We start from the raw sequence: 18,427 nt of genomic DNA on the forward strand, positions 1-18,427 counted from the left end.
TTTTGCTAGCTGGGTTAAATGTTGGCGCTCAAGTGACCAAGATATAACCGAGAGTATCTGGTCATTTTTCAAAATAAAAAATAGTTTTCAAAATAAAACATCGTTCGAGCTCAGATAATACATAAAACGGAAATAACTAATTATTTATTGTGCGGCCCGGTACCAATCGATCCACGGACCGGTACCGGGCCGCAGCCCGGGGTTTGGGGACCCCTGTTCTAAAGCATAAGTTGAAATGTATATTTTTTTATAAAGACAATTGTTGACACATTATTTTGCATGGGAGTGTTCAGGTGTATCTAATATTGTGCCCTTACAGTCCTAAAAACTTCAGATGATTACAAAAAACTAACTGACAAGTGTATCTTGTGTTCTTCAATCACCCTGAAAATGATCTCAGATGGTGAATGCATGTTGCTGTGGCCCGGCCTTCCTCTCCTGGATCAACTCTCAGAAAAAACGTCCCCCGAAGACTAAATACAAGCATCTGGCTCTGGACCTGCAGGAGCAGGCTGACTGGCCTCCCGCACCTTCCACTATCACCTATGCCAGCTTCTCTGTCCCATTTTAGAGCCAAACATGAGTAAACAATGTTAACGCCACCTTTGAAAGATGCATCTCTTTTCCTGAAAGACAAATTGAAACTTAGAAAGGAACACTTAATTTGAATTTAATAATCAACAATTCTGACCACAATGTATGTAACAATGTAGGACTGTATAAGTTTATATTATGTACTTACCATATTTTCTGAACTACAGGGCGGATATAAGCCACACCACAACATTTTAGAAGAAAAAAATATTTCTCCATATATTAGTCGCACCAGACCATAAGCCACAGTTATTTACACCAAAATATTTTGTAAATGTTTATTTACATTCCTTAAAAACCTACTGACATTAAATGTTCTTATTTAAACGGAAAAAAAAATGAAAGCAGGTCCATTCTATGTGTCATACTTGATCATTTCGCGATATTGCCATATTTTTGCTGAAAGGATTTAGTAGAGAACATCGACGATAAAGTTCGTAACTTTTGGTCGCTGATAAAAAAAGCCTTGCCTGTACCGGAAGTAGCGTGACGTCACAGGTTGTGGAGCGCCTCACATCTGCACATTGTTTACAATCATTCCCACCAGCAGAAAGAGCGATTACCCCATTAATTTGAGCGAGGATGAAAGATTTGTGGATGATCAAAGTGAGAGTGAAGGATTAGAGGGCAGTGGAAGCGATTCAGATAGGGAAGATGCTGTGAGAGGCGGGTGGGACCTGATATTCAATTGGGAATGACTAAAACAGTAAATAAACACAAGACATATATACACTCTATTAGCCACAACACAATCAGGCTTATATTTAATATGCCACAAATTAATCCGCATAACAAACACCTCCCCCCTCCCGTCCATATAACCCACCAATACAACTCAAACACCCGCACAACACACTCAATCCCACAGCCCAAAGTACCGTTCACCTCCGTAAAGTTCATACGGCACATATATTTCCTCAAAGTTACGTACGTGACATGCACATAGCGGCACACACATACGGGCAAGCGATCAAATGTTTGGAAGCCAAAGCTGCGTACTCACGGTAGCGCGTCTGCTATCCAACTCAAAGTCCTCCTGGTTGTGTTGCTGCAGCCAGCCGCTAATACACCAATCCCACCTACAGGTTTCTTCTTTGCTGTCTTCATTGTTCATTAAACAAATTGCAAAAGATTCACCAACACAGATGTCCAGAATACTGTGGAATTTTGCGATGAAAACAGACGACTTAATAGCTGGCCACAATGGTGTCCCAATATGTCCGCACAATCCGTGATGTCATGCGCAAACGTCATCATACCGAGACGTTTTCAGCAGAATATTTTGCGGGAAATTTAAAATTGCACTTTACTAATCTAACCTGGCTGTACTGGCATGTGTTGCAATGTTAAGATTTCATCATTGATATATATACTATCAGACTGGGTGGTCGGTAGTAGTGGGTTTCAGTAGGCCTTCAATTGTTTCCAAACAGTGTGTGTAACACGGCAGTAAAATGGCTGATCAAAAAAAACAGAAGTCATCGTTATGGACACACTAGCTGCGCAAGCTACCTCTCCAATCAGCTAATTAGATTCAATAACTCCACGTTGACGTTTTGGTGAATTTACTGAGGAATTTGTGAAACTCAAACAATACAAAAAGAATGCCATTGTAAGTTAATTTTACTAACACAGACATTTTAGCTAATGCTAACTACGTTAGCTTCATTACATTGCGATAGCATGTACACATATGCATGGAAACATTCTTACAGACATCATACATGGGACAGTTTAGTAAGTATGAATTGTTTTAGTTATATTGTAAAACTACGCCTGTTGCTTGGAGTGATGGAGGAAGAATCCATACGAGTAGCAACGCTATGGACAGTTAGAAAATGGAACAGCACTTTTGCTCGTGGTTCCAAGCTTTTAACAGCAAGTAACATACCTTTGTGAAGTTGCCCCACACCCCACCTTGTCCAAAACACCCCAAACGTATTCCATTCGTTTGTGCCCTTACAGTTTTTAAAGTTATTACGTTTAGTGTTTTTTTTATAGTATTTAAGTGTTATTATTCATAACCAAACCTCCAACCAAGTCAACATCTCCCCAAACTTGACCTATTCATGTGTGCTTTGTTTGTGCTTGTCTGTGCTGCAACATATTTTGTTGTAACTATGACAAATTTTAAGTTTCTCAAAATTTCCCCAAATCAGTCCCAATTGTTTGTGCTTGTTTGTGTGGAAAATGTTTTTGGTCTAATTTATAGTTTTCAAGTTATCAACGGATTATAATTCATAATAATAATCTAATAATAATAACATGTAATAATAATCAACCGAGTTGTAAGCGATATTGTTACTCTTCGTTTTGGTCCAGCTATTGACTTTGGATAGATACACCATTTATGTCTGCATAGCTCGGCTCCAAGTTCCACATTTCCGTCGACCTCATTCTCTCGGCTTAACGTTAATTAAACATTAATAACAAAACCATAAAACGGCATTAACTTAAAACTGTGATAATTAGGTCAAAAAATGTTGCAGCACAAACGTAGCACAAACAATTGTTGGTGGTCTGGGGAGGTTTTGACAAGGTTGGGGGGCTGGTTATAAATATTGAAACATTAATAACTTAACAACTATAGTAGTTTAACCAAGAAATGTTGCAGCACACACGTAGCACAAACGAATGGAACAACTTTGGGGAGATTTGGACAAGGTGGGGGTGCTCGATGACATCACAAGTCAGAAAATGTATTTTAAAATTATTTATAAACCGTAACGGCACAAACAAAAAATTTTGCAGCACAAACGTAGCACAAACATTTGAGACAAGTTTGCGGAGATTTGGACAAGGTGGGGGGGCCAACTTCACACTGTAGTAAACACTTGCAGGCATTTACTGCACCTGCAGTCAGAGAACTCGTGCAAAAGATGGCACCATAGCATAAACCAGGGGTCGGCAACCTTTACCACTCAAAGAGCCATTTTGGCAAGTTTCACACATTAAAGAAAGTAATGGGAGCCACAAATATGTTTTTAAAATTTAAAATGAAAAACACCGCATACAAAGCTTACATGCTTTGTGCTATGTTAACCAGGGGTCTCAGACACACGCACCGGCACGCACTTTAATGTGGGAATTGGATGTTAGTGCAGCCCGCGAGTTTTGGATGAATGTCGCTTGCGTCACACTTGCCAACCCTCTCATTTTTCCCGGGAGACTCCCGAATATCAGAGCGTGATGACACTGCATTTGGCGCCCTCTACAGTCTGCCCAATCAGTGTACCTGCTCGGCCACAAGTGGAATGCAGCTTTAGCTTGCTCACGTAAGAGACAGCAAGGCTACTAACTCAGCAGCCACACATCTTACACTGACGGTACCAATACCCAGAATCCCATGCAGCCCTAACTCTTCCGCTCAACCAACCACGAAGAGGGGGGGGGGGGGGGGGGTTGATGTGTGGGGGGATTTGGTGGTAGCGGGGTGTATAATGTAGACCGGAAGAGTTAGGACTGCATGGGATTCTGGGTAATGGTTGTGTTGTGTTTATGTTGTGTTACAGTGGGATGTTCTCCAGAAATGTGTTTTTCATTCTTTTTTGGTGTGGGTTCACAGTGTGGCGCATATTTGTAACGTAACAATGTTGAAGTTGTTTGATACGGCTACCGTCAGTGTAAGCTGTGTGGCTGATGAGTAAGTATGCTTTGCTGTCTCCTGTGTGAGCAAGTAATAACAACATACAACATGTGGCTGGCCTGGCATGCTGTAAGTAAATGCTATAGAGGACAATTACTGCAGTGCAATTAGGGCACGCCCTTCATATAGTAATTAGAGTGTTAATAGGATTATTTTTCCCTGGGAGTAGTCTATGAGAGACACTGACATCCATAAGTCTCCTGGGAAAATCGAGGGGGTCGGCATGCATGTAGCTGAGCCGCATCAGAGTGGTCAAGGAGCCGCATGCGGCTCCGGAGCCGCGGGTTGCCGACCCCTGGCATAAACAATAACACACTAATGAAAACTATCGAAAAACAAAACATTATGGCAATAGCAAAAAAAACATTCATAAATTAGCCGCAATGTTTTCTAAGCCGAAGGGTTCAAAATTTGGTAAAATATAAGTGGCTTATAGTCCGGAATTGATGGTATTATATCAAGGGTTTGTTGAACTTTGTTATTGTATGTTCTTGCTGACCATTGGTTTGACTCTGGGTGTGGGTGGAGCTAAATCACCATTGCGCTTAATTATCAATAAATGGCTGCAGCTGGTTGATGCTGCGTGCAGGCAAATGCAATGCTGTGTGCTGAGTGCTGTTTGTCATCCTCCGGCGATTCTACCTCTTTCCAAAATGTCAGCACTTATTATGTTATGTTATGTTTCCTGGGTTATTGACCCAGGAAAGACTTTGTGAACCGATGGAACCGTTAGACTTTTGATGGAGATGGGAAAAAAAATGAACTGTGGGAAATTAAGTTTTTAGCGCACCTACGTCTGCTGGACTTAAAAAGCATCATACTGGGTGAATCACCCCGTGAAGATGACGACAATGTTGCCTAAGAATATGCCAATAAAAATGAAGAGGCATATGCTGCTCTGCTTTAACTATTGGACAATAAAAGTTTTGTCACTCATATTGAGAGACGCTGCGGGTGATGACAGAAAGGTGCTGCTGGGAGGGTTGTAATCTTTTTATGGCTGTTATGTAGAGGAGACACGGACATCAGCGTGTATCTATGTTAGCTTTATTTTTCAACTCGCATATAAGTGAATACGCCACAGCGTCAATTCCAATACGTCAACAATTTCTTCAGGATCAAAATATTTATTCATATTTTACATAAGGTAAATGGTAAATGGGTTGTACTTGTATAGCGCTTTTCTACCTTTCTAAGGAACTCAAAGCGCTTTGACACTATTTCCACATTCACCCATTCACACACACACACATTCACACACTGATGGCGGGAGCTGCCATGCAAGGCGCTAGCCAGGACTCATCAGGAGCAAGGGTGAAGTGTGTTGCTCAAGGACACAACGGACGTGACTAGGATGGTAGAAGGTGGGGATTGAACCAGTAACTCTCAGATTGCTGGCACGGCCACTCTCCCAACTTCGCCACGCCGTCCCTATAACTAATATACTGTAGCCTATAACTTGTGCGCTACTGATCAGAGATGTACCAAAAATTCACGTGTCGAAAAAATAATTTGCTCAACGAAACTGGATGTTGTGATGAAATATCCACTTTGGCCAAAGAGGTTCATTAGGTCTTCAAAATAAGTATGCTATTTTGTTATTCTTATAGCCAGACCTGTGTTTATTTCCATACTGTCTTCAAATCTTACAAACGCACATGTCTTTAGCAAATCTCACAAATATACATTACAGACATTATTAGACATTATGCATGTGTGGCTTAGGAGTTATGCTTGAAACAATGTTGTATTTCTTCAAACACATTATCTCATAATTCTAAGAACATTACTGTCATATTGAGTAAAAAAACAAATGTTTGTGTTTGCAAACCTTACAAATGTACATGTTTCTAGTCAAACTCACAAAGATACATTAATACAGTCATTATTAGCAGTGTTGGTTAGTTACTGAAAACCAGTAACTAGTTACAGTTACTAATTACTTTAGTAACTCAGTTACTTACACCAAAAAGTAATATGTTACTGTGAAAAGTAACTATTTAGTTAACTTTTGCCCTTTTAGCCTTAATTTCAGTACTGTTATTGCACTGGAGAATAATACAATGTGTTGATCAACTTGACATGCATTTGCATCACTGAACTCTGTTAAGCAATGTGGTCTGCATACAACATACAAAGACAAAGATATGTTTCAAGGGGCCAATTTATTTCAGGCCAGATTTGAATTGTTTTGGGCAGTAGACGGGATCTTTGATCCAAGACACAACTTACATTTAACTAAAATGTTCTTTTCTTTGTGCTCGACAAAAGAAAAGAAGTGAGAATATCTCATACTTGCCAACCCTCCCGAATTTCAGTGCCCCTCCCCGGGACAACCATTCTCCCAAATTTCTCCCGATTTCCAGCCGGACTTAAGGCACGCCCCCTCCAGGTCCGTGCGGACCTGAGTGAGGACAGCCTGTCGTCACGTCCGCTTGGCCAACCAAAAAGTAATCACAGAACACTATACAGTGTAGTGTTCTGTGGTTACTTTTTGGTTGACCAACGGTTTACGTTGTATTGCGCACCCCCCTCCCCTCCCCTCCCCTTCCCACACCTGCAGCCAAACACACACAGAGCTTGTGACACAAGAGATTCAGAAGGACGACACTGCAGCGCTGCATTATAACCCACTCAGATCTTCTGTTTCTAGCCGATACTACATGAAAAATAACGCAGTAACGCATCATGTAGTAACGGTAAGTGAGTAACTTTGTAACGCGTTAGTCCCAACATTGATTATTAGACATATTGCATGTTTGGTTTAGGAGTTATGCTTGAAACAATGTTTTATTGCTTCAAACACATTATATCATAATTCTAAGAACATTACTGTCATATTGAGTAAAAAAACAAATGTTTTTGCTTGTAAACCTTACAAATGCACATGTCTCTAGTAAAACTCACAAAGATACATTAATACAGTCGTTATTAGACATATTGCATGTTTGGTTTAGGAGTTATGCTTGAAACATTTTTTTATTGCTTCCAACACATTATCTCAGGATTCTAAGAACTTGCTGTCATATTGAGTAAAAAAACAAATGTTTTCTCGTGCCTTGTCCTCTGCCGGGTGCGTCTGTCTGCGGCCTGCTGCTGGCCCTTGTGGGCTCTGGGGTTCCTGTCGCTGTCCGGCTTGGCTGCGTGGGGGCGGTGGCCCCTGGTTCCCTGGGCACCACACCTACTGTTTGTGGGATGGGCTCTCTGGGAGGCTGGGGCCGTACTCTGGCTCCCGCACACACTGGGAGTCAAATGTATTGTACACGCAAATTCACATATACTCACACACATACATACAGACATACATAGGTACCTACACTCCCACATACATATACAAATAAATACAGTACATATTTACACACTCAAAGTTCGTACATCCACACGTACATTCATTATACAAACATACTGTATACACATACTGTACATATACATTCACTGTAAAAACATACATATACACATACTGTACATATACACTCACTGTACAAACACACACACACACACATACTACACATATACATTCACTGTACAAACACACACATACATATACTGTACATATACATTCACTGTACAAACACACATATACACATACTGTACATATACATTCACTGTTCAAACACACATACTGTATACACATACTGTACATATACATTCGCTGTACACACATATACATATACTGTACATATACATTCACTGTACAAGCACACATATACACATACTGTACATATACAAGTACATATGCACACATACACTCATGCACATAATCACGTTTCATCAAACATATATTAACGTTGTTGCCCTAGGGTAAACAGGGTATAACACATGGCACACTGACAAAGCTTAACCTATTGTTACTATAACAATCTACAAGGTTAATGTAGGTTGCTTCTCTTTCTTCCCCTCCATTTTTCTGCATTCTTTCGTATCTCAAGTTATCATTACGTATATGTATTGTTGCATTTGAACAATTGTATTGTTGATAATAAAGGTAAAGTACTGGTATTGTTTATTATCAATAGCACTATTTCTATTGGTATTCATATTGCTCCATTTTTAGTGTAATAATGCTCATTGTCATTTCTGTATTTTTTATTTTATTTTCGCTAACTGTTTATTTGCTATTACTTTTACCATCATATTTGTACATGTCGTATTTGCTCTGTTGTTGTTGTTGTTGTTGTTGTTGTTGTTGTGTTTGCTGTTGTTGTTTTTGTCTCTCTGTCTAATCCCCCTCTTGTCCCCACAATTCCCCCCTCTGTCTTCCTTTTTCTCTCTTTCTATCCCCTCCTGCTCCGGCCCGGCTGCACCAAATGATAATATAAATACATTTAATAAAGTCAAAATACAAGTAAGGCAACAAGAGAAGTATCCTACACTTCTCTTTTGTAAAGTAAATCTGAACAGCCGATATGGGCATCTACATCTGCTATATGATTTGCCCGAGAAGCTGGGCAGGACATTATTAAAAAAAAAAAAAAAAAAAGTTTGTGTTTGCAAACCTTACAAAAGCACATGTCTCTAGTAAAACTCACAAAGATACATTAATACAGGCATTATTAAACATATTGAATGTTTGGTTTTGTAGTTATGCTTGAGACAATCTGTTATTGCTTCAAACACATTTTCTCCGGATTCTAAGAATATTACTGTCATATTGAGTAAAAAAAAAAAAGTGTTTGCAAACCTTATAAAAGCACATGTTTCTAGTTAAAATCACAGAGATACAATATACAGGCATTATTAGACACATTGCTAGTTTGGTGTAGGAGCTAGGACTGAAAAATTGTTATTGCTTCAAACGCATTATCTCAGGATTCTATGAACATTCCTGTCATAATGAGTAAAAAACAGAATTTTGTGTTTGAAAACCTTACAAAAGCACATGTTTCTAGTTAAAATCACAAAGATACAATATTACAGGCTGTGGAAGTCTCTGCTTGTGGTGGGTTCTCCTGACGCCGACAGATCTTCGGGAGCCCAGTAGACAGGTTGGATCAAGTCTTTTATTTTCATACACCAGTATAGTTTGCTTTTCAGCAGTATATAGTTAGGACTTTTCAGTCCGGCGTGTCTCTGCTTTCCGTGTCTCTCTCTCTGGCACCAACTCCAACAACGTGTCGGCTGCTGCTAATAAAGGCAACAGGTGATTAGATAACCATTCCTAGCTGGGCAATCCACTCACCTGCCGCTGGCTTGGAGGCCGGGCCATTCACACCCCATTCCTGCAGGAGGCGCGCCAACCACGCCCTCCTCCACCGCTAGACTCAGGCCGGGAAGCCATCCGGCCGCGCCTACTCCCCCCCTACGTATGGGAGCGGGAGAGGAAGTCAGCCACGGCCATCTGCGTCCCCGGCCTGTGGACCACTCTGAAGTTGGAGGGCTGCAATGCTAGATACCAACGGGTGAACCGCGCGTTGGCATCCTTCATGTGGTGGAGCCACTGGAGGGGTTTGTGGTCTGAGCAGAGGCTGAGAGAGCGCCCCAGCAGGTAATACCGGAGGGCCCCGACCCCCCACCGAATGGCAAGGCACTCCCTCTCTACAGTGTTGTACCTCGCCTCCCGGTCGGAGAGCTTCCGGCTGATGTAAAGAATGGGGCGGTCTCTGCATATGCTCCGCCCAGCTGTCACTCATGATGATTAAATCATCCAGGTAGGCGGCAGCATATGCAGCGTGGGAACGCAGCACCCGGTCCATGAGGTGCTGGAAGTGGCAGGCGCACCGAACAAGCCGAACGGAAGTGTCACGAATTGGTGTAACCCTTCGGGAGTGGAGAATGCCGTTTTTTCCTTGGACTCTGGAGACAAGGGAATCTGCCAGTTGCCCTTAGTCAAATCCAATGTAGTGAAAAAATTAGCAGTGCCCAGCCGATCCAGGAGCTCGTCGACCCGGGGTATTGGGTAGGCGTCAAAACGTGACACTTCATTTACCTTGCGGTAATCCACACAGAACCGCACAGACCCATCCTTCTTCCCTACCAGAACGATGGGGCTGCACCACACACTGTGTGACTCTTCTATTACCCCTAACTCCAGCATAGATTTTAATTCTTCCCGAACCACTTTGTTTTTGTGTTCGGGCAGCCTATAGGGCCGAGACCGCACCGTCACACACGGGCTGGTCTCAATATGATGTTGGATGAGGTTCGTGCGGCCGGGCCGGGGTTAGAACACATAAGAAAAGCGCTGCTGCAGCCTGGCAACATCTTCTTTCTGGGATGGTGTAGGCTGATTATCACAGAGGAGGAGGGAGGGCTGGGCAGAGCGCGGGACCTCCGGCCCGAGCTCCTCCCTCTCCCCCAACTGTCGTCACCATGAAAACAGGCTCCGCCTCCCTCCATGCTTTCAGGAGGTTCAGGTGGTAAATTTGGGTGCCTCCGCCCCAGTCTGAACGCCGGACCTCGTAGTCCACCTCACCTACTCGTCGTGTGACCACAAAGGGTCCTTGCCACTTGGCGAGTAATTTAGAGCTGGACATCGGGAGTAATACAAGCACTTTATCTCCTGGTGAAAATTGTCGTAGTTGCGTCCCCTTGTTAATAATGTCATCTTGTGTGACAGTATACTGTCATAGTGAGTAAAACCTAATTTTTGTATTTGCAAACCTTACAAAAACAACTGAATCTAGTAAAACTCACAGATACAATATTACAGGCATTTTTAGACATAATGCATGTTTGGTTTTGGAGTTATGTTTATACAACTTTCATATATAGTATGACAGTTATACTGTCATTTTGAGTAAAAAAAAAACTAACTTGTGTCTTTGCAAACCTTACAAAAGAAAATGTTTCTAGTAAAACTCACAAAGATACATTTCTTCACGCATTATTAGACATTTTGCATGTTTGGTTTAGGAGTTATGTTGGAATACATTTTTATTGCTTTTTTCGCATTATCCCAGGATTCTGAACATTAAATAAATGATAAATGGGTTATACTTGTATAGCGCTTTTCTACCTTCAAGGTACTCAAAGCGCTTTGACAGTATTTCCACATTCACCCATTCACACACACATTCACACACTGATGGCGGGAGCTGCCATGCAAGGCGCTAACCAGCAGCCATCAGGAGCAAAGGTGAAGTGTCTTGCCCAAGGACACAACGGACGTGACTAGGATGGTAGAAGGTGGGGATTGAACCCCAGTAACCAGCAACCCTCCGATTGCTGGCACGGCCACTCTACCAACTTCGCCACGCCGTCCCTTACTGTCATATTGAGTAATAAACTACTTTTTGTGTTTGCAAGCCTTAAAAAAGCATATTTTTTGAGTAAAACTCCCAAGTATGCATTATTTCAGGCATTATTGGCCATTTTTAATGTGTGGTTTAGGAGTTATAATTAAATTGTCATATTGAGTGTGACAGTTATACTGTCACAGTGAGAAAAACTAAATTTTTGTATCTGCAAACCTTACAAAAAAAAAACTGGTTCTAGTGAAACTCACAAAGATAGATTATGCCAGGCAATAATAGACATTTTGCATCTTTGGTTTAGGAGTTATGTTTGAATAAATTAGAATTGCTTTTTTCGCATTATCTCAGGATTTTAAGAACATTACTGTCATATTGAGTAAAAAAACTACTTTTTGTGTTTGCAAGCCTTAAAAATACATACATGTCGAGTAAAACTCACAATGATGCATTATTTCAGCCATTATTAGCCATTTTTCATGTGTGTTTATGTGTCACATGTGTCATATTGATTGTGACAGTATGCTGTCATTGTGAGTAAAACCTAATTTTTGTATTTGCAAACCTTACAAACACATTTGATTCTAGTAAAACTCACATGGATTCAATATTAGACATTTCGCATGTTTGGTTTAGGCAACAAGAATTGCCACCCCAGCCCGTCGCCTTTCATTGCTTGCAACGCCAGAGTGGAAGAGAGTCCAGCCCCTCTCAAGAGAACAGGTTCCAGAGCCCTTGCTGTGCGTCGAAGTGAGTCCAACTATATCTAGCCAGAACTTCTCCACCTCGCGCAGCAGCTCAGGCTCCTTCCCTCCCAGTGAGGTGACATTCCACGTCCCAAGAGCCAGCTTATGTAGCCGATGATCAAACCGCAAGTGCCCTACCTTCGGCTGCCGCCCAGCTCACACTGCACCTGACCTCTATGACCCAGCCCATGAGTGGTGAGCCCATTGGAGGGGGGACTCACGTTGCCTCTTCGAGCTGAGCCCGGCCCGGCCCTTTGGGGACAGGCCCGGCCACCAGGTGCTCGCCATCGTACCCCACCTCTGGGCTTGGCTCCAGTGGGGAGCCCCGGTGCCCCGCGTCCGGGCGAGGAAAAATCTAGGTCCTCGATTTGTACTTTTCATAAAGGTCTTTGAGCTGCTCTTTGTCTGGTCCCTCACCTAGGACCTGTTTGTCTTGGGAGACCCTACCAGGGGGCATAGAAGCCCGTGGACAACATGGCTCCTTTGCTTAATCCATTCCATAATTTAATTCCACATACTGATATACTGAAGGTCTTAAGTGTTGTACGTGCATACAAATGTTTTAAATTACATTTCTCTCTCAGATTATATTTCTCTTCTTTTTTTGAGAAGAATTGTTGTATATTCTTGGGTAGCAGGTTATAGTTTGCTTTGTGTATAATTTTAGCTGTTTGCAAATTCTCTATGTCAGGGAATTTCAGTATCTTTGATTCAATAAATAAAGGATTTGTATGTTCTCTATATCCAACATTATATATTATTCTAACTGATCTTTTTTGTAACACCGTTAATGAATGAAGTGTACTTTTGTAATTATTTCCCCATATTTCTACACAATAACTCAGATATGGTAACACTAGTGAGCAGTAGAGAATATGAAGTGATTTTTTGTCTAGAACATGTTTTGCTTTATTCATTATTGACGTGTTTCTTGCTACTTTATGTTGTATATTTTTTACGTGACATTTCCAGTTCAATTTATCATCAATCATTATACCTAGAAATTTGGTTTCATTTACTCTTTCAATTTCTATTCCGTCTATTTGTATTTGTGTTTGACTTTCTCTTCTACTGTTACCAAATAGCATTATTTTAGTTTTACTGAGATTCAACGATAGTCTGTTTTTGTCAAACCATCTTTTTAATTTGTTAATTTCTTCTGTTATTATTTGTATTATCTTCTGTGTGTTCTCTCCTGAACAAAACGCTGTTGTATCATCCGCAAATAATACTAACTCTAAATCTTTTGTAACTTTACAAATGTAATTTATATAGACATTGAATAATGTAGGTCCTAATATTGATCCATGAGGTACATCACAGGGTATATTTAGCGTTGTAGACGTGTGTTCGCCTAGCTTCACGTATTGTTTCCTGTTCGTTAGATAACTTCTTATCCAGTTTAAGACTAACTCTCTGATGCCATATCGTTCTAGTTTGTTTATTAAAATATTGTGATTAATTGTGTCAAATGCTTTAGTTAGATCCATAAAAACTGCTGCCGCACATTTTTTACTATCTATTGCATTGGTAATTTCTGTAATTTCAATTAAAGCCATTGAAGTTGAAACATTAGCTCTGTATCAATATTGGTTCTCTTTGAGTATTCTATTTTTATTTATGAAACTCTCTAATCTGTTATTGAACAGTTTTTCAATGATTTTAGAAAATTGTGGAAGTAAAGAAACAGGTCTATAATTTGTAAATTGATGTTTGTCTCCAGTCTTATAAATTGGTGCAACTTTAGCTATTTTCATTTTGTTTGGAAATGTACCTGTTTGAAATGATAGGTTACTAATATACATGAATGGTCCTGAGCTCTCTTCAATAACCTTTTTTATCGTTTCCATATCAATTCCGTTACAATCAGTTGAAGTCTTAGATTTACATTTTTTTCACGATTGTAACTATTTCCTCCTGTGTCACATTACTGAGGAACATGGAGTTGGGATTTGCAATCTGAGGCAGAGAATGAGGAGCTGCCAGAAAAAAGGAACAGGAAGCCAGTGTAACTGTGTTCCGTCTTGTTGTTGTCATGTTTCTATAGTAATAGGAAGGTTATTTCCGGGAGCATTCAAAAATAGACCAGAGATGCTTGTACTAAATGTATATTTGGCAATTTTGGTATTGCAATAATCCTAATGATATGGTTACCCAACAGCCATCGTCTCGGGGACTCGGATGATAGCGAAGAAGACCCGGGAAATGGTGACCTCGCATCTCTGGGGTTGGCAAGCCAATTGCACAGGCAGAGTAAGGAATAATCTCTTAAAATCGAAAAAACGGAACCACCACATTAATATTGAAGCTATGGTTAACATTCTTAGTGCTAAAGATATTCCCCTCTCCTTGTATCCCTTCTCCCAGCTCCACCGTCTCGCCGAGTGCCAGCAAGAGTCATGAGTACTCGTCAACTCAACTCCTCAACTGGAGATAACTTTCTAGGTAAAGACTGATCTCCGAAATAATATCTCAGCATCCAGTAACCATGGTTAACAGATCATAACCATTTAATACCAATTTATCTCCCTTAGCACCTCACCATGGGGAAGGACGTATTCATTTGCCTTCACCAGCACCTGCATTAAACATGCAGAGAGTTACACAAGGTAGGGACTGATCTCTGAAATATTAGTGAATAGATAGGCCCCTTGGGTATTATCAGTCATGGTTAACTGATGGCTCTCTCACAATGCCCACCTCACTAGGAACGGCAGTCCCTCCTCGACTCCCTCCACCCCCCGCACCAGCTCTCTGGATGAACGCATTGATGGTGTCGATGCAGAGATTGAGGACCCACAGCAACACAATGTTGCAATAATAAACTTTTCCCCTGAGAAGCAGGATGCTCCGCGCACTGAGACTGCCAAGGATCACAGACTCAACGCACTCAAAGACGTGACCCACCAAGGCTGGCCAGAGAACATCAAGGACATGCCGAAAGATCTGCGTGCCTACTGGTCCTTCAGAGATGAGCTTGCAATGGAATCAGGAGTCATATTCAAAGGCAGACAGATACTCATTCCAGACTTTATGACTGGTGACATACTGACACAGCTACATGTTGGCCACCAAGGCATCGAGAAAACACGTCACCTTGCAAGAGAGAGTGTATACTGGATTAAAATGAATGATGACATTGAGAGTGTGTGCAGGTCATGCAGGGTGTGTGTGGAACATCAGGATGCAAACCCAAAACAACCCCTTCACCCACACCACTTACCGTCAAAACCATGGCAGTCTCTGGCCTCTGACCTATTTGAGGTCAAAGGTCGCCAGTTCCTTCTAACTGTAGACAGGTACTCCAAATACCCATTAGTGGATGAGATGCCTGTGCCGGCGTCTAGCCATGTGATCGCACAAAAGCTGCGATTATACATGTCGCTGTTCGGACGGGTGGACGAAATCCTAACAGACAATGGGCCTCAGTACACAGGGCAGGCCTTCAATACATGTGTAACAGACTGGGGGCATCAAGCACATTACAAGCTCGCCCCACTACCCAAAGAGCAACGGGTTCATTGAAAGGCATGTGAGACACATCAAATCGATTGTAACAAAAACCCTGGTACATGGAGGCGACATTCAGATGACATTACTGCAAGTCAGAGCAACACCCATCGATAGCAAACTACCATCACCTGCAGAGCTGATGTTTGGAAGACCTATTGCTACCCTGCTACCAAGCAGAGCAGATCCAGGGAAGGAGGAACGTAGGCTACACCTGGAACAAAGAACAGAGGACATGAAGGAGCACCACGACCGTGGATGCCGCAGAGAACTGCCCCCATTCTGCCCCGGACAGCATGTGACGGTGGTGAACAAGGACAGAGGAACATGGCATCCAACTATTGTTGTGCAAAAGTGCAACAAGCCAAGAAGCTATGTTGTACAAACACCAAATGGCAACCGGATCAGACGGTGCAGGAGCCACCTGCGTGAGCTACACAACCCACACATGCAGAGAAGCGTGAACCAGGCCCACATTGCTGAGCCACAGCACCAAGAGGAGGACACTCACGAGGGTCACCATGGGCCACCGGACATGGCCACAACGCCACACTGTAACACACAGTCTCCCAATAGTCCAGGTCCTAGACACACCAGATCACAGGCACCCAATAGCCCAGGACAGAGGCACACAAGAGGTGGTAGGGCTATACACAGGCCCTCTCACTTCAAGGACTATGTGTAGTCCAGGTTACGTGGTTTCTTATTGAATCATTGACGTTATTGTTTTTGCAGACTAGGTGTTTCCAAAAAAAAAAAAAACAGGAACAAGGGAATTGATGGACATTACACTACTTACTGATGTTTGCACTAATGTTTGAAAGTGATATCGCTCATGTTGGTTATCTGAGGAATGTTATGTTTTTGTGTTTCTTGCAGATAATTTATTATAACTAAGTTTACAGGGGATGTGTTAGAACTAAACAGGGGGGATGTAGTGATATGTGCTGAGAACGGATATGACGCGGCGGATGCACGACGGACCTTTTATGGTAACACCACTACTGTTATGCTGGCTAGGTAAACAACCGGGTTGAAATAAAACATGTTCCAGTCATAACTACCCAGTGTATTATTTATACACATACAATAATACTTCAAACCACACATGCAAAATGGCTAATAATGCCTGGAGAAATGTATATTTGTGAGTTTTACTGGAAAAAAAATTATTTTGTAACGTGTGCAAAGACACGAGTTTGATTTTTTTACTCAATATGGCAGTATAACTGTCATACTAAATATGAAAGTTATATAAACATAACTCCAAAACAAAACATGCATTATGTTTAAAAATGTCTGTAATATTGTATCTATGTGAGTTTTACTAGAATCAGGCGTTTTGGTAAAGTTTACAAATACAAAAATTAGGTTTTACACATAATGACAGTATAACTGCCACACTCAATATGGCAGTTATTTAAACATAACTCCTATGCCACACATGAAAAATGGCTAATAATGCCTGAAATAATGCATTCTTGTGAGTTTTACTCGAAACATATGCTTTTTTGAGGCTTGCAAACACAAAAAGTAGTTTTTTACTCAATATGACAGTAATGTTCTTAAAATCCTGACATAATGCGAAAAAAGCAATACAAATTTATTCCATCATAATTCCTAAACCAAACACGCAGAATGTCTAGAAATGCCTGTAATATTGAATCCATGTGAGTTTTACTAGAATCAGTTGTGTTTGTAAGGTATGCAATTACAAAAATTAGGTTTTACTCAGTATGACAGTATACTGTCACACTCAATATGACAGTTATTTAAACATACCTCCTAAGCCAGGGGTACCCAAACTTTTTGACTCGGGGGCCTCATTGGGTTAAAAAAAAATTTGGCCGGGGGCCGGGCTGTATATATATATATATATATATATATATATATATATATATATATATATATATATATATATATATATATATATATATATATATATATATATATATATATATACATATATACATTGTCTTTATAATCCGTTTTGTCATTTAACATCAATTAACATTGATGTTCATCAACATTTAACATTGTCATGTTATCGATGGGAAAATTCATTTTTAGACAGTATGATTGGCCTGAGCGGCTAGGAGACACCGAGAGTAACAAGCGGTAGAAAATGGATTAGAAAGGAAAGATAAAAAATTAAAAAAATTAAAAATAAATTACTTGGGACTTCCCGTGGGCCGGATTTTGGGGACCCCTGTCCTAAACCACACATGAAAAATGGCTAATAACGCCTAAAATTATGCATCCTTGGGAGTTTTACTCGAAACATATGCTTTTTTAAGGCTGCAAACACAAAAAGTAGTTTTTTTACTCAATATGACAATAATGTTCTTAGAATCCAGAGATAATGCGAAAAAAAGCAATAAAAATGTATTCCAACATAACTCCTGAACATCCATCCATCCATCCATTTTCTACCGCTTATTCCCTTCGGGGTCGCGGGGGGCGTTGGAGCCTATCTCAGCTACAATCGGGCGGATGGCGGGGTACACCCTGGACAAGTCGCCACCTCATCGCAGGGCCAACACAGAGACACAAGGTTTTTTTTTTTTTATTCAATATGACAGTATAACTGTCTTACTAAACATGAAAGTTATATAAACATAACTCCAAAACCAAACATGCAATCAGTCTAAAAATGCCTGTAATATTGAATCTATGTGAATTTTATTCTAGAATCAGGTATTTTGTTAAGGTTTACAATTACAAAAATTAGGTTTTACTCA

At 40.9% G+C, this 18,427-nt stretch overlaps 1 protein-coding gene and 1 long non-coding RNA gene across 2 annotated transcripts in view; both read left to right on the top strand.

Annotated features, from left to right (window-relative positions):
• Window positions 1–3,965, top strand: part of LOC133630685 (polyamine-transporting ATPase 13A3-like) — a 139,640-nt gene extending 135,675 nt beyond the window's left edge. The window contains exon 32 of the mRNA XM_062022327.1: window positions 401–3,965. Within this exon, the coding sequence (XP_061878311.1) occupies window positions 401–571 (171 nt within the window). The 3' untranslated portion in view covers window positions 572–3,965. The remainder of the gene's footprint in view (window positions 1–400) is intronic.
• A 9,973-nt stretch (window positions 3,966–13,938) lies between these two features.
• LOC133630686 (uncharacterized) lies at window positions 13,939–16,715 on the top strand. The gene is made up of 5 exons (XR_009821315.1): window positions 13,939–14,184; window positions 14,338–14,429; window positions 14,544–14,621; window positions 14,711–14,785; window positions 14,885–16,715. It is a non-coding gene; the product is annotated as an uncharacterized LOC133630686 (long non-coding RNA).
• Window positions 16,716–18,427: the final 1,712 nt, after the last annotated feature.

Source organism: Entelurus aequoreus, linkage group LG16, assembly GCF_033978785.1.
Source record: "Entelurus aequoreus isolate RoL-2023_Sb linkage group LG16, RoL_Eaeq_v1.1, whole genome shotgun sequence".
In the NCBI taxonomy this organism is placed as follows: Eukaryota; Metazoa; Chordata; class Actinopteri; order Syngnathiformes; family Syngnathidae; genus Entelurus; species Entelurus aequoreus.